The following is a 14,418-nucleotide window of genomic DNA, read 5'->3' as shown; positions in this document are numbered from 1 at the left end:
GGTTTTTAAGACCAGGTTGGATGAGGTTTTGTGCCACCTGATCTAGTGGTAGGGTTCCCTGCTCATGGCAGGAGGATTGGAACTTGATGGTCTTTAAGGTCCCTTCCAACCTTAATGATTTTATGAAAATCAAGATATACCTCAGCATTTTCTAAATGATTATTTGTGGAATGTAAATAAGAATAGTTAAAGAAATAAAATTATTTTAAATTATTTAATTTAATAATTATATACATGAAATACGCAATTAAATATTGATAAATAAATAAGAATTTTAGAATATATTGATATATTTTAACAACAAAAATTCACCTGAGAAAAATGAAGTAGTTAACAGAATGAAAACTTCCACTGTCAAAAGGAAAATGAGGAAAGACCACATTTTTAATATCCTTTCATTTGTCCTTTTTCTTCCTTTTACTCTCAGATATATATGCAGGATGTGCTTGGAAGCAGCAAAGGAGTGGAGTTTCGAAAATCACCCATCAAACAACTGTGTCACTTTAAATAATTTATTAAAGGTCCAAAAACAAAGATCAAAAGGAAATATATCTAAGCATTTTTATTCAATTCCACATTGCCTGATGACTAATTTGTAAAGAGTGCACAAGTCTTCACAACTGAAGCCAAAATCACTTGAGGATACTTTGATATAATGCCACAAAGGATATGAGCAGGAAGGCAGCAGGAGTTAACAAATGACCAAGCTCCATTAAAAGTGCTAATAAAGAATAATGGAATTCCCTTGTACTATGAATAAACGTGTTTGGCACAGGAGAATTTAGACATGAAGAGGAATATTAATGCTTTTAGTTCATCAGTTGCTTCTCCTTATTAGATCTTAATTCATTTACTATTACATTTACCTTAAAATGCTTCAACTCAAAAAGGCAATGATCCCATTCAAAATCTTGTCACACTGATTTCCTTTATTCTTCATATTTCTCAATTTTCACAGTCTCTTACCAATTCTTGTAAATAATGCAAGTCTGTCTATACCTACTGTTTTGGCAGTGGTTTTTTAAATAGTAAATTTTCAAGTTGCTGGTAACTATGGAACTATCATAGCAACAACCTGCCTGATAAATTTCATCCATTAATGAATGGATTAATCCAGAAATGGATTAATACATCATACAATGTATTACCTTCTCATAGACACACGTGCAGTTACACACATACATGCATATGTTCATACATTTCTTACCCTATAGTATGGGATATAATAAAAAAGGTGGGTTTTAAACCAGGGTTCCTAGAATTTATAAATAAGGATCAAGTTATAATGATGATGTGTATTTCTTCTTCCCCCAGACAACCATCAGCCTTGTTAGAAATGCAGCCTCTTCCAATGATGCCTCCAGAATCAATAGATAATTTATTAGTACCGTGTATCTCAGGGCCTAATTGACATAACAGGCTAAGCAACATACTCAAGGGAAACACAGTTTATAAATAGAGAGAAAAAAAACAGGGGAATCTGATACCACATATGGTTACTTTGCAGGATTTCAAGTTAGTCTATAAATTACACTTCTATGAGTTTAATGTGAGTCATTGGTTTCACAAATAAGAAAATGCAGCTTTTCAAGCTTGGCTTGAAGAAACAAAGAAACATTTATGCAATAGCATAATTAAAGCAACATGAATACCCTAGCACTTTCAATTTTATCATTTCCTCTCCTTTTTGCATGAAACATGAAATATAGCTACCATGACTGTTTGGAATTAATCTCATCAACAAAATGTAGGTAGTATATTTTTTCTTACCTTATGATCATATGGATTGTATGAATGAAACAGCTGGGACAGATCCTTTGTCCTCTGTTTTTTCTGAAAAGTAAAATGAATAAATACACTGTATTAGAAAAGTTAAAGAAAAAAAAAGAGATAGTGCTGATTTTAAAAGCTGTATGCAGGTACAAACACATTCTCTCCCCACTTAGTTAATGGAACTGTAGGTATGGAGAGCAGCATATGCAGATGAAGGATATTAAATATCACAGGAAATAATTAACATATATATTAAAAATGTTAAGAACACATCCTTAACAAATAATCAACACTAATCTATGGAGTATCAGTAGAATGTATAAACAATTAAGATTTGGTTTAATTTCTGCACAATAAATCACAAATAATGTTGTAGAATACCGATAACAAAACCTGAAGATTAGGCTCCAATCTTGCAAAGACTTGTCTGCTATTCTAGCATGTACAGGCAGTCTTGCTTTATAGCAGATTAGGTTTAAAGGCAGTCCATTTAAAGAAGAATTATTTTTTATTTTTCAATTTTGTTTGATGCTAATACTCTCATTGCCTTGATTGTGGAAAATTAATATGTGGCATGCCATTTAATGCCAGGGCAAAGGCAAAAAGCCTCCTTCTGTCAAGAGCAAAGTTCAAAGACAAAACCTACTTAATCCACTTTCTACTTAAAGCAATGAAAGAGCTTTCAGTGATTTTAGCAGATATTAAATAGAATCTCTCAGCTGCATGCTATGGAGGGGGCAGGGAGAGAAGAAAAAACACCCTTCATCTTTAATGCAGGGATGAGTCATAAATAAGTTCAAAGTTTTATTATGTCCAAGTCATGGTTGGCAAATCTCACAAGTTAGGAAGGCAGAGCATTACTTGTTGGAAACTCTGTAAAGGGGAGACAACTACAAGAACTCCTTGCTTGTAGTCTTGTATCTTTGATGTTGACTTATTTTAGCCATCACTTCTGTGAAAGCAGTTTTCCAACTAAACTGGTAGGATATACTTATGTTTCCAGCATGGTGAAAACTGAACAGACGGCTGTATCATTGCAGTATTTATTTTAACTTGTGGAAACAGTTGGACAATTTTGTAATTTTTGAGGAACTATGTACTTCCTTTCTTTACACAGTTTTTATTTTCAGTGAAACATTCAGATGAAGTAACATAGCACTAAAAGCTGTAACTTTAGATACTAGTCGAAATTTACGACAGTTGGGTATTTTTCAAACAACAGAGGTAACATATTAATATTACTACTTCTCTGAGGTCCCTACCTATGTTTTAGTTATGACCACTAAAGAGTAAAGAAAATAATTTTTTACTCCCTGTCCCTCTTCAAACAAGAACAGTAAATTTTGTTTTCAGTGTAAAAAGGTTATTCCTGTGAAAGACAATTGCCATAAGTATATCTATGAGGATTTGTTTCTCTTAAATTTACTATGGGGCTTTAAAACTAACAGAAAAAGACATTTCTGTTAGCATAGACTCTCTCAACAATTGAACATGCCTTTGAAAATAAAATATCTCCCTTAGGTAGAGGAACCTTCACCTTCTAAACTCATTAATACCTCTTATTTGCAATAGAAAAAACTCCCCTCAGAGAAATAATAAGGTGGCACAACAAAAAATTTCATCACCACTTTAGAATAATTTATTTCCTGGTAGTACAGTTACACACAGTGAAAATGCTTAAAATACAATTAAAAGGACTTGGAGAAATGTGACGACTTTAAACGAGATAACAAAAATATTATATAAAAGGTGGCTTCTAAAATTAATTTAATGCGGAATCACGCAAAAAGTAGACAAAAGCATTTTAGTTTGGAATATACAAGAAATTTGGAATATATAGGAAATTATGGTTTCTTCTCTACTTTTCCACAAAAGATAGATGTTTTGCTTTTTTTACAAATCCAAATACTCCTGACTGGGGAAATGCTGGAATTTCATGACACAGAGGAACATGGAATGGAAATTCTAGAGATGCACATGAAAAAATGATGCCCCCAGGATGTCCTGCATGAGTAGCTGCTCTAAATCCTAACAGCATTTGACTGCTTTGTAGGAATTCAGAATACACAGAAACAAAGATGCTTAAGCACAGATTTAAGTGCTATTTTCTGTCTCTCTAGAACACCAAGTTCAGCTTAACTCAGATCTCTCAAAAACAGAAATATAAACCATTTCAAAACACGGAGACCAAGAAAGGACAAGGCATTCATGCTGCTATAATGGTAACCCCTTCAACCCCTGGAGCAGGCATTAGCCACATGGTATTAATAAGAAGTTTTTCACATGAAGAAAAGGCACAGTTCCCAGCTGACCTGTAAGCAGTTTAAGCACAAAATAAAGGAGGTCCTTCCATGTCTAGACATGATAGAGGAAAATAAGAAGCCCATAAGCTCCTATGTCCTTTCTCTGTCTTTCATTTTCTGGGCCTCAGATTTTCAAGGTCTTCCTTTTCAAGGACACTGTTCACCTGAGACATATTACAGTATAGTAAAGTGCCTGAAGTATGGTACAGTAAAGGATCCTTTTAGGATACATTCAGAATTACTAAACACTAAAGCCAAGGGTTAGTGACAACCTTGGCATTCTTACTGATTTTTCTCATGTGTCAATACGTGGGACCTATAGGAAAGCTGGGGAGGGACTGTTTACAAGGGCATGTGGTGATAGGACAAGGGGCAACAGCCTTACACTCCACGTAGGGTAGATTTACATTAGTTATTAGAAGACATTCTTTACTATGAGGATGGTGAGACACTGGAACAGGTTGCCCAGAGAGGTAGTGGAGGCCCCATCCATGGAAATAGTCAAGGTTGGGTTCAATGGGCCTCTGAGCAACCTGATCTTGTTCAAGAGGTCTCTGCTCACTAGATGACCTTTAAAGGTCCCTTCCAACCCAACACATTCTGTGGTTCAGTGATTATATTACTTTTATCAATAATGAAACATATTCTAATGCTTTAGGCAGACTACACTGTGTATTAACCTACTTTTTATCAGAAAACATCACTTAAAGAAGAAATAGGTAGAATGTAAAGAAACCACTCAACAAAAACACCTTGTACAGGGTTTAAAATATTTAAATAAAAAAAACCCCAAACACTTTTAAAATAACTCTGTTTAAAATATTTTCTGCATAAAATGTTATGTTAACCACTTCAGAAATAAAGCTGGGTTTTGTTTTGGCTTTGGTTTTTTTTTGTTGTTCTGCAAATGATGGTATGAAAATACGTTAACGGAAGGTTATTCTAACGATACATTTTCATAAACAGAAAATATTTTAGACAACTTTAGAAATGAAGTAACTATACTAAATACCCAAAGCTCACACATGTATTTGCTCTTCTTTGGTGATCCTCTTCTCATACTTAGGTGATAATTACTGAAACTTGTTTGTTTTCCTTTCATCTGTACTACTGTAGGCTATGATGTTTATTGTGAAGGACAGTCACAGTATTACTGACATATTTTTATTACAGATTATTTAGAAGCAGCTTAAATGGAATATTCCTAGGTTTTAATCTTGGAATGAAGGGATCAAAACTACACCTCGGTATGAAGAACTTTCAGTTTTAAAAGGTCTCTCTTCACCCTAAAGGTTCTTAGTAATTCCAGCCTAATACTGCAACAGATCTGCAGATTCTACCAATTCCACTGAAAGTGTCAGCCTCAACATATTGTCAGCAAAGTTCTCCTGCTTTATTTTCTTCCATCATTTAAAATCCCTCCAGTATATGAGGATTCCTTCAGTAACAGGGATCCATTTTTTTATGTTCCAATACTTGTCTTTTCCTTCATGACCACACTCGACTAACGTGTAAAGGCAACAAGATTAATGTCTTTGAGTTCTCTTCCCTCACCTACCATCTTCTTTCCTATTTCTTTTTTACATACTGCTGCACAGAATTAAACAAAATTTTATTTTGCCACTGGAACCTTACTTAATTTAGAGCTTATGAAGTATCTCACACTTGAACATGCTAGCAAACAACAGTGACATTGTTTTCTATCAAAGTAGTCTGGACAACCACATTATCTTCCTGTGTAGTATCTAATGCATGACGTAATTTAGAATCAAATCCACAGGTAGAATTTAACTACAACGTTGACAGACTTCAGGAGAAGAACGAAGCAACTTTGCACGTATCTTCATAGTTTCCTTCCCCAGTAGTACCAAAGAGCTTTGAGGCTCCAGTGTGATAGATGCTTTTAAGAACAAAAAGCATGAGATTGGAGCTTTCTTTTCTGAAAGTATCTGATTCATTCTGTGTTATGGCTTTCTCTAACTTCAGTAACATTTGTTTTCTGAGTAATAACAAAGCTCTGCTTTTCTTTGCCCCCATGTTACATCTATGATCTCAAAACTACAAAGGCATTGGGTAGTTACAAACTCCAAACTTACATAAACCAGAATCGACTTGGGAAAACCCTATCTAATGGTACCGACTGGCCAAATTTAATCTCCAAGGAGCTATGTGGCAAAACACCAGAGAGAGATGTAGCAACAGTAGCAGGACACTCCATCTCTCAATATGCTTGCCTTAGTTTCCCTCTTATGATTCAACTGCTTTTTGTCTCTCAGTTTTGCAGGCCCCGGGCCTGAAGTGGAAAGGCTCCTATGAGAAAGGAAAAGGCCTGGCAAACTTTGAGCTGGTAACAACCTTGAAAGGTACAAACAGAGGCCAAGTTGATGTTCATAACACCAGCTGCTGTCAAAGTTTTGAAGAACACGGAGCCCAAGCCAGACACAACCAGGCCTGAAACGGAGATAAAGTGAGAAGGAACAGATAAACATAAGAATTTGCTTGGTGAGAAAAGAGCCTTTATGGTTTTTCTACCATTTTATTTTTATTCGCCAATGAGAGATTTTGGAGGTATAGCTAAATAGTTAAATTACAGTAATCTACTTTATTCTATAAAAGCTTGGTCCCATCTTTGATTGGAGGACTTCCCATACAATTTCCCAGAAGGTTGCTCGACCTTCTCCTCTCCACTGGGGACACCTGGCAGAGAGATTATTTCTCAAGAATTATGATCCACCTGGACATCCAGCTGTGGCCTGGCAAGGGTGAAAGATAGTAACTCCTTTATTGTCTTTATTAGCACACTTGTCATCTCTAATTTTGAAGATTATAGAATCTTTAAAAATTGATAATTAATGTTCTAGGCTTAGTATAAAACTTAGTAATAAGCCAGTTCCTAGCATTTTAATGGTTAACCTTCATTGTTTGATCTAACTACAAGTAGTACATTTTATTTTTAAGATACCTTTTGCATTCAAACTTCAACTTCTTTTCCAATGTCCCAAATCCCCCACAACTGGACTATGCTTTCTGCTTTAAGGAGTTAAGACCCCAGTGTTATATGCAATAAATCTTGATCTGTGCCTACACATCTCATCTGCCATCTGTCCCGTTCCAGCCAGCAACTACTCTAACCAAGGTACATTTTAAACTCTTACTTGGAGATTCAATCCACAAAGCCTTAAATCTATATACCTATTACCACAATACAGCTATGAGCCAAGCCACTGAAACTGCCATGTTATCAAAGTTTACAGATTGCTTTTTGTTCTGCAAAACAATTTTTTAAAAAAGTGATCAGAAACCAGTGAACCGTTCCTTTTGACCCTGAGTTATTCAGTGCATCACCTTCTTAGAAATGATTCTGAAAAAAATGTTGTGCCCCAGCCAGATTTCTTGATAAAATCATAACTGGTGTTCATTATGCTCTTGCATTCATGCTCTGTAAGGTCTGAAAGGTCAGAAGTGACAATACAGGCTTGACAAGTTTTCTACTTCCTACAGCTAACTCACCTCTCCTGTTATTATTCCTTGTCTTTCTGATCACATCTATAATGAAGCACACAAAGTCACTTGGGGGTTAGCTAGTCTTTCTGACCTAAAGTACATGAATAACTATGTCAAAATGGACTCACTCTTGTAGTTTAACTATTTATGCATGTGGATCAATATACATGTCTATATTCTTCTTCCTAATACATTCTGACGCATACATGGTAAATATCGATTAGTGTATAATGTGTTATATATTCAGCAGTTTACCTCCAAGTATGGTGGACATTTCTCCCAACTTCAATTAACAACAGAATGATAATACATAATTAATTCAATTTATATACTCAAGTCTTTTGTATACTCAATTCTTTGTAAAAAATTTAAAACAGTTTAGAAAATTTATAAGCCCATGCAATGTGCTTTTTATCTAAGAGGAATCACTGAATCACAGAACTGTCATGATTGGAACAGACATCCTAATCTAACCATCTACTGAGGAGGGGGAAGGGAACAACACAACCCATCTGAACAAACAACAACAAAAAGAAGCCCCACAACCCTACACACACCACAAAACCAACAACACCACACAACCCCCAAACCCACCGTGCCCACTAGCGCATGCCCTGAAGTGCCACATCTACATGTTTCTTGAATACCTCCAGGGATAGTGACTCCACCAGCTCCCTTTGCAGCCTGTTCCAGTCCCTGATTACTCCTTCTGTAAAGAAATTCTTCCTAATATCCCGTCTAAACCTCCCTTGGTGCAACTTCAGGCCATTTCTTCTTCTCCTAAAACATATAAACTTCATGCACCTTTACTAGTTATATTAACCAAGAAAACGATCACAAACATTAAAGAGATCCAGTCTTCAGGATTATGTCAACACTAATAGTCATGGCTTAGCCCATTTTACATTTTAAATACAGATTCTTATTTGTGGAAAAATACAAATAGTTTCAAATAACAGCATACTTTCCAGAAGATCATTTATCAACCTATTTGAAAATAATTTCCTGAAGGATCCATTTTCAATTTAAATAGGGGCATTGCAATTTCTTCCTTCTTACCTCCTATATAATTTCAGCTATGTAATACAGACTCTTAAAACTCATATATTTTACAAATATTAGGAAATTCTACTTCTTCTGGTACATTTGAGTTCCTTAATTTAGTTTAGGATTAATGTTTGTTATTCTTGTAATTTTCCATAATAACATCTCTCCCTTAGTAGAGGATCAATTATACAAAATTTATTCTGATGACTTCCACAAAGAAATCCTTAATTTAAAAAAATGCCTTCAACATTCATTCATCTTGAGGGTCCTTAAACTGAGAATAGCTCATAAATGCTCTGTCCCACTTGTGGTGGATTTTTATGTCTGAAATTCACACTGAAATTTTCATAATCTATATGAGACGGGCATTTTCTAAGAATGTCCCTGAAACTAATTAGGAAGACTGTTTAGCTTGAAAAAATCTCGTAGAACAAAAGCACTCAGCAGAAACTTGACCTGGGGTATCAGTCATTTTGCAAATTAGATCGACACTAAATCAGAAATGAAGTGGTCACGAGGGACAGACTGATTTTGAATATATAGAGTTAGTGCAACCAGTTATGTAGTAATATAAAGCCGAATGATCTGCAAACTATGTTTTAGTAATGAAATGCAATTTTTACATATACATACACACAAACACACACACACACACAGGAAGCCCAGGACATATATGGGCTTACTCATAAAACCAGGACTGACCAGTCTGCAGTGCACTCTTTTTGTCATATGGCGAGATATCTGTGTGCTCTACTGCACAACAGCAGTCTAGAAACCACCAGGCTTCCCAGCATCCCAGAAAGAACAAAAAGAGGAGAAGAGATGTGCTCCACAAGGTACACTGGTATGAGAAATTAGTGCTAAACTGTGCTCACATGCTTGCTGTGGGAGAGAACACTCGTGTACCCATGACACACAAATTCACCAGACACACAAAAATTGCCCTATTTTACCGTAATCTATTATTCAGATCTCCACTCTACTTCCAGTTTTTCAGCAATTTCAAGTTCCACATGGATTTTTAACCCAATGACTGGAGATGCAGAAGCAGAAATAAAAACAGTGGAAGATAAGCATTTGAAAGCACTGTGACCTGATTAACTGTAATGGCTTTGAAAGAGTGTGTGCTTGAGATATCAAAGACTGAGGAACCACCCTAGGATATTCTAGTGTCCTTTTCTTGCAAAGCCCATTTTATGAGCCATCATAAATGTCACGACTTGTAAATGATAGACAAGTTTATTCAACGCTATATTAAAAAAGTAATTAATGAAAACAAATGCACATCAAAAAACTTCAAATACAAACTGCAAGTTTAAAAAATAAAGATTATACTGATTATACATATATTGATAATATATATACATATATTGATAATAGCCATGAAACTATCACACTCAAGCAGAGCCTATTTATGCTAGGCAAAAAAGCCAGTAAAGTAGCAAAGCTCACATGATTTCAGTAACATAATTAGTATCATACCTGGATAGGTTCTTAATTTGCTATCTATGTTAAGTCACAAACTAACCCATGTCCTCATTTGAGGAAGTCCAGAACTGACAAAGCCAAGAGGGTTTGTTTTTTTTCTGTTCTGCTGCATCCATACAGTTCCAGGGATTAAGTTACAATAATACTCCCTAATCTCTACAACTGCTGGCATAGTTTCCAACTCTGAGTAGACTGGCTCATAACATGTATTAAAATTCTGAATTGAAAAGAAGAAATAATTCCAGTATCACAGAAGTTATCTAACTGTAATTCAAGTAACAGTTACAAAAAGACAGTTAAAACTTCTTCCGTGATTCTTCCACTTCACTGTGAGCCCATGAAAAGAAAAGGACCAAGAATCAAAGAATCCATAAACACAACACATAGTTGCCACAGAGGCACCTTCTTGTGCAAATGGGTACTGTAGACGTCTATGGATTTGGATGGAGTTGTAAGAGGAAACAGCAAGCCAAAACCAGAAATATCACTTGCTGAAAATGTAGCATTTGAAAATTTTCCATATACTGAAGACTAGTGCTTATGCTGAATCTGCAGTAACTAACAAACTCAGGACATCAATAGTCTGTTCTATTTGCCCAAGGCAGGGTGACAATCACCAACAGACAGACTTGGTCCACAATGAAGAGGGTGGAAGCTCCTGTAAGCAGATCAAGACTGCAGGATTACATTGATACCAGAGGAACAAAGATCCTTCTGAGGGTCTTCCCAAGCACTCACCTTGAAGCCACAGGTTAATCCTCCCCATCTGAGCACACAGCTGGGGCTGCCCTCCTAGTGCTGCTTCACTGGTAAGCACAGGTGAGCATGCAAATGAATGCCAGTGACTAAATGAATGTGTTGTGCAAATAGCTATCTGCTTTTAAAAATAATGGCTTGGTTCTGCTAATAACAGCTTAATCAGTAAAAGGTGCTTGAAGAAATTTTTGTTTCTCTCTGCCTCCCTTCAATTCCTTATCAGGGAAGAGGGAATTTACAAAACAGTCCCAAAATTTTATGTAGAACTCGTAAATTGAAGTCCCAGATCAGCGCAAGAAATTAATAATCACTGGTAACAGAAAAAGATGCACAACTTTCAGCTTTTATTGCCCTCATCACATCTGTCGCACTGATTCAATCCTTGTAATTAATGGCAGTAGCTTCCAATATACTCCATGCATATGTGTATTCATGCAGTCTGTAGTGTGATTTAAATGTAACAAATTTATGCACTGAATTTATCCTGATACAATTTTATATAAATGTCTTTTGAAGAATAATCATGTAATTTTGAAAATATTTATGAACTAAGTTTATGTAGGAAATACAGACCAATATTATCTTCTGCATTTTGCACTAAATTACATTTTCATTTTTTACACATTTTTGGAGAAGATTTTCAGTGAAGGGAAAAATTTACCTGAGATGCTCATCACATATATATTTATACTGAAGGTAAAAACTGTTTTTTCTCTTAAAAGCAAAGACTATTTCACCTTATTCATACGGACCACCTTCCTTCTATTCAGTGCAGGAGTATGTGGTTATCCTGGTTTAAATATTAAAGGTGAATCCCAAAAAAACAAGACAGAATTGCTCTCAAATGCCCCCCTTTCCCCTCCCAAGGGAAGGTAGAAGGGGAATAAGGAAGAGAGACTTACTTTGGAAATTGAAACTAGAAATAAATTTACTGTAACACGAGGAAAAGGGTAAAACACGGGGGAAGATGAGTATTTACATACAAAGCCAACCTCGATGATGCAGGGATATGGGAAAGGCAGGGCCGCTCCAGGGAAGAGGTCCAGGGCTCCTCCCAGCACCCGGTGCAGTTGGATTCTGGAGCCAGCACGTGGGGAGCCGCAGGAACCAGCAGCAGCCCCAGCAGGGAGAGAAGCAGGAAGAGAGAGGGGCTGGATTCCCCGGCTCTGCTGGCTTTTGTGACAGGAAGTGGGCGGGAATACTGGCCCCTTCCAGGCTTCCCAGGGCCTGAAGACCCTCTCTGTAGCAGCCGAACAGCCTGACAGGGTCTCCCAAACCATAACAGTAGTGTACAAAACTCCTGATGCTATTTCAGCTTTTTTGTAACTCTATCTAAGAGTTTAACTCTAAATCTAAGAATTCCAGCAATGTTTCCAGATGGACTTACATTGGAAGGAGATTGGGTAACAAGTGCTCGTGGCTTCTACAAATCTTACATGACTATACCTGCCTGAAAGTAATTTTTTAATATTGGACAGTCAACGTGTGGACTGTACGTGGCTCTAAGTATCAACCCAGAAAATTATACAATATTAGCAGTAGTTTCAGATTCCTTACAAATTCAGTACTAATTTTTGGCTCGAAGGTGAAATTTAGAAAGAACACTTGCTCTTCCTCCATTCTGCCTCTATTGTCCAGATTTAATTTTCCAGTGTCCTTTGGTTCTTAACAACATGGCCTAGATTAAACCCATAGCTGTACCTTTAAGATATCTAAATTTTCAGACTGAATTTGAATAAATTGTACATGGAAGATGTTGATAATTCTCATTCCAATCTTCTCATTCCAGAACAAAGTTTCTGCTTTGAAACCAAAGCAAAACTCAAAACAAGTAGAACACCAACTTCATTTTCCACGTGCATTTCCAGACTAGCCTTGAACTTCGACTTGCCTTCTCAAGCAGGACAGTCATGCTCTTTGGAATTGTAATACTTCTATCAGGTGTCTAAAGCACACTGGTGCAAGATGCAAGAGCCATGGCTCCAGGCTACAGTAAAAATATTTTTGTCCTTTCTCAGCTGTCTGACTCTGCACAGCTCAGCTGTGACTGTACAATTTACCTCATTCCCCAGATTCAGCTGTGAACTGAGTTTTCAGCAGCTCCACAGAGAGATCATTTATAGCTTTCCAAAAGGGTACAACCTATTTCAAAATAGGTTGTCTCCCACAATAACAAAATGAGATTTTTCATTTCAGCACCTGATCAAATAACTTTAAGTGGTTTGAACTTGAGCTGAATCTAGCTCTGAAATAAAACTGTCTTTAAACTTTTGTAAAGCTCCATTTAGTAGCTTTGTCTAACCACAAAAAACCTATTCACAGGTGTCTCAGCTTAGTGGTCAGGACAAACCAAAACCCAGAGAACTGAATTGCTGTTACTCCCCTCAACCCTTCCAGAAGAAAACAAAAGGTGAATAAGGAAGAGAGACTTAAAGGTTGGAAGTTAAAACTAGAACAGGTTTACTGAAAGAAGGAAGGATTAGTTACACATGGGATGAGGAACAAATATACAAATCTATACAAAACCTGATCTCATTGCACACTGGTTTTAGTGTCTGATTGTCCCTGGTGGCAGAACTGACACAGGAAAAGGGTCCACAGCTCTTCCAAGAACCCGATGGGATGGCCACGAGAGCACGTGGTGAGCATGATGACAAAGCAGGAGCCTCCCTCTGAGACCTCCAAGCACAATGAAGCAGCAAGGAAGAAGGGAGCAGGAAGGAGATGTCCCGTCCTCCTGGCTTTTATAGAGTATAGCAGGAGATGGGAGGGAATCCTGATCCCTTCCTCTTCTACCTCCCCGATTCCTCAAGGTCCTTAATCCCCTCTCTCTAGTTCTTCATAGAAATACCATTAAATTAGCCTGCACTCCCTCAAACCATAACAAAAGGTTATCTTTCTTGGAATTCATCACACAAACCCCCAGTTCTGGCTGTACACCGAATGGTGAGAGCACTGTGGTAGAATTAATTTACAGCAGAAAATAAGTCAAATGTTTTGACCATTTTTAAAGCAGGGAGAAAGGAGGAACTGGGCTTTCACAGGTCTGTCAGTTTATATAGTTCCTGGAAAAACAGGGAGGAAAATATGCTAAACTATTTGTAAGCATCCAGAAAGTAACATGAAGAGCCAACACTGACTTGCCAACTAACCAACACCTGTTTCAATCAAAATTAATCCCATCAAAGAATATCTGGACTTGTAGATAAGAGAAATCACAGCTCTACTGATGGTTTGTTAGGCTTTCTGCAGTACTTCACATATTGTCATAGAAAAAAACACAAAACATAAGTAAAACTAATAGAGAGCAAGTACAAAACTTACTGAAAAATGCTAAACTGGAATACTTCAATAGTTCACTGACAAATATGAAGGATTATATATTTAATTTTCATCATGGTCTGCATCCCCCTCCAGCTTTCACATTTTTAACTCTGTGATCCCAAACTTTCCATAAAAGTCTTAACTCAGTTCTTTATTCTGGCAGAGTAGCAAGCAGTAAATAAAAGTGTACTCCTGAAAAAACAAAGTATTGTACAGAGGTTCA

General features: G+C 36.7%; 1 protein-coding gene across 1 annotated transcript in view; it reads right to left on the bottom strand.

Annotated features, from left to right (window-relative positions):
- CDKAL1 (CDK5 regulatory subunit associated protein 1-like 1) overlaps positions 1-14,418 on the bottom strand; it is a 434,593-nt gene that overhangs the window by 98,424 nt on the left and 321,751 nt on the right. The window contains exon 11 of the mRNA XM_010004517.1: positions 1,771-1,833. Within this exon, the coding sequence (XP_010002819.1) occupies positions 1,771-1,833 (63 nt within the window). The remainder of the gene's footprint in view (positions 1-1,770; positions 1,834-14,418) is intronic.

The sequence above is a fragment of the Chaetura pelagica genome, unplaced genomic scaffold (genome assembly GCF_000747805.2).
Source record: "Chaetura pelagica isolate M959 unplaced genomic scaffold, ChaPel_1.0 scaffold78, whole genome shotgun sequence".
In the NCBI taxonomy this organism is placed as follows: Eukaryota; Metazoa; Chordata; class Aves; order Apodiformes; family Apodidae; genus Chaetura; species Chaetura pelagica.
Note: the sequence above shows the minus strand (reverse complement) of the source record. Positions and strands in the feature narration are given on the sequence as shown.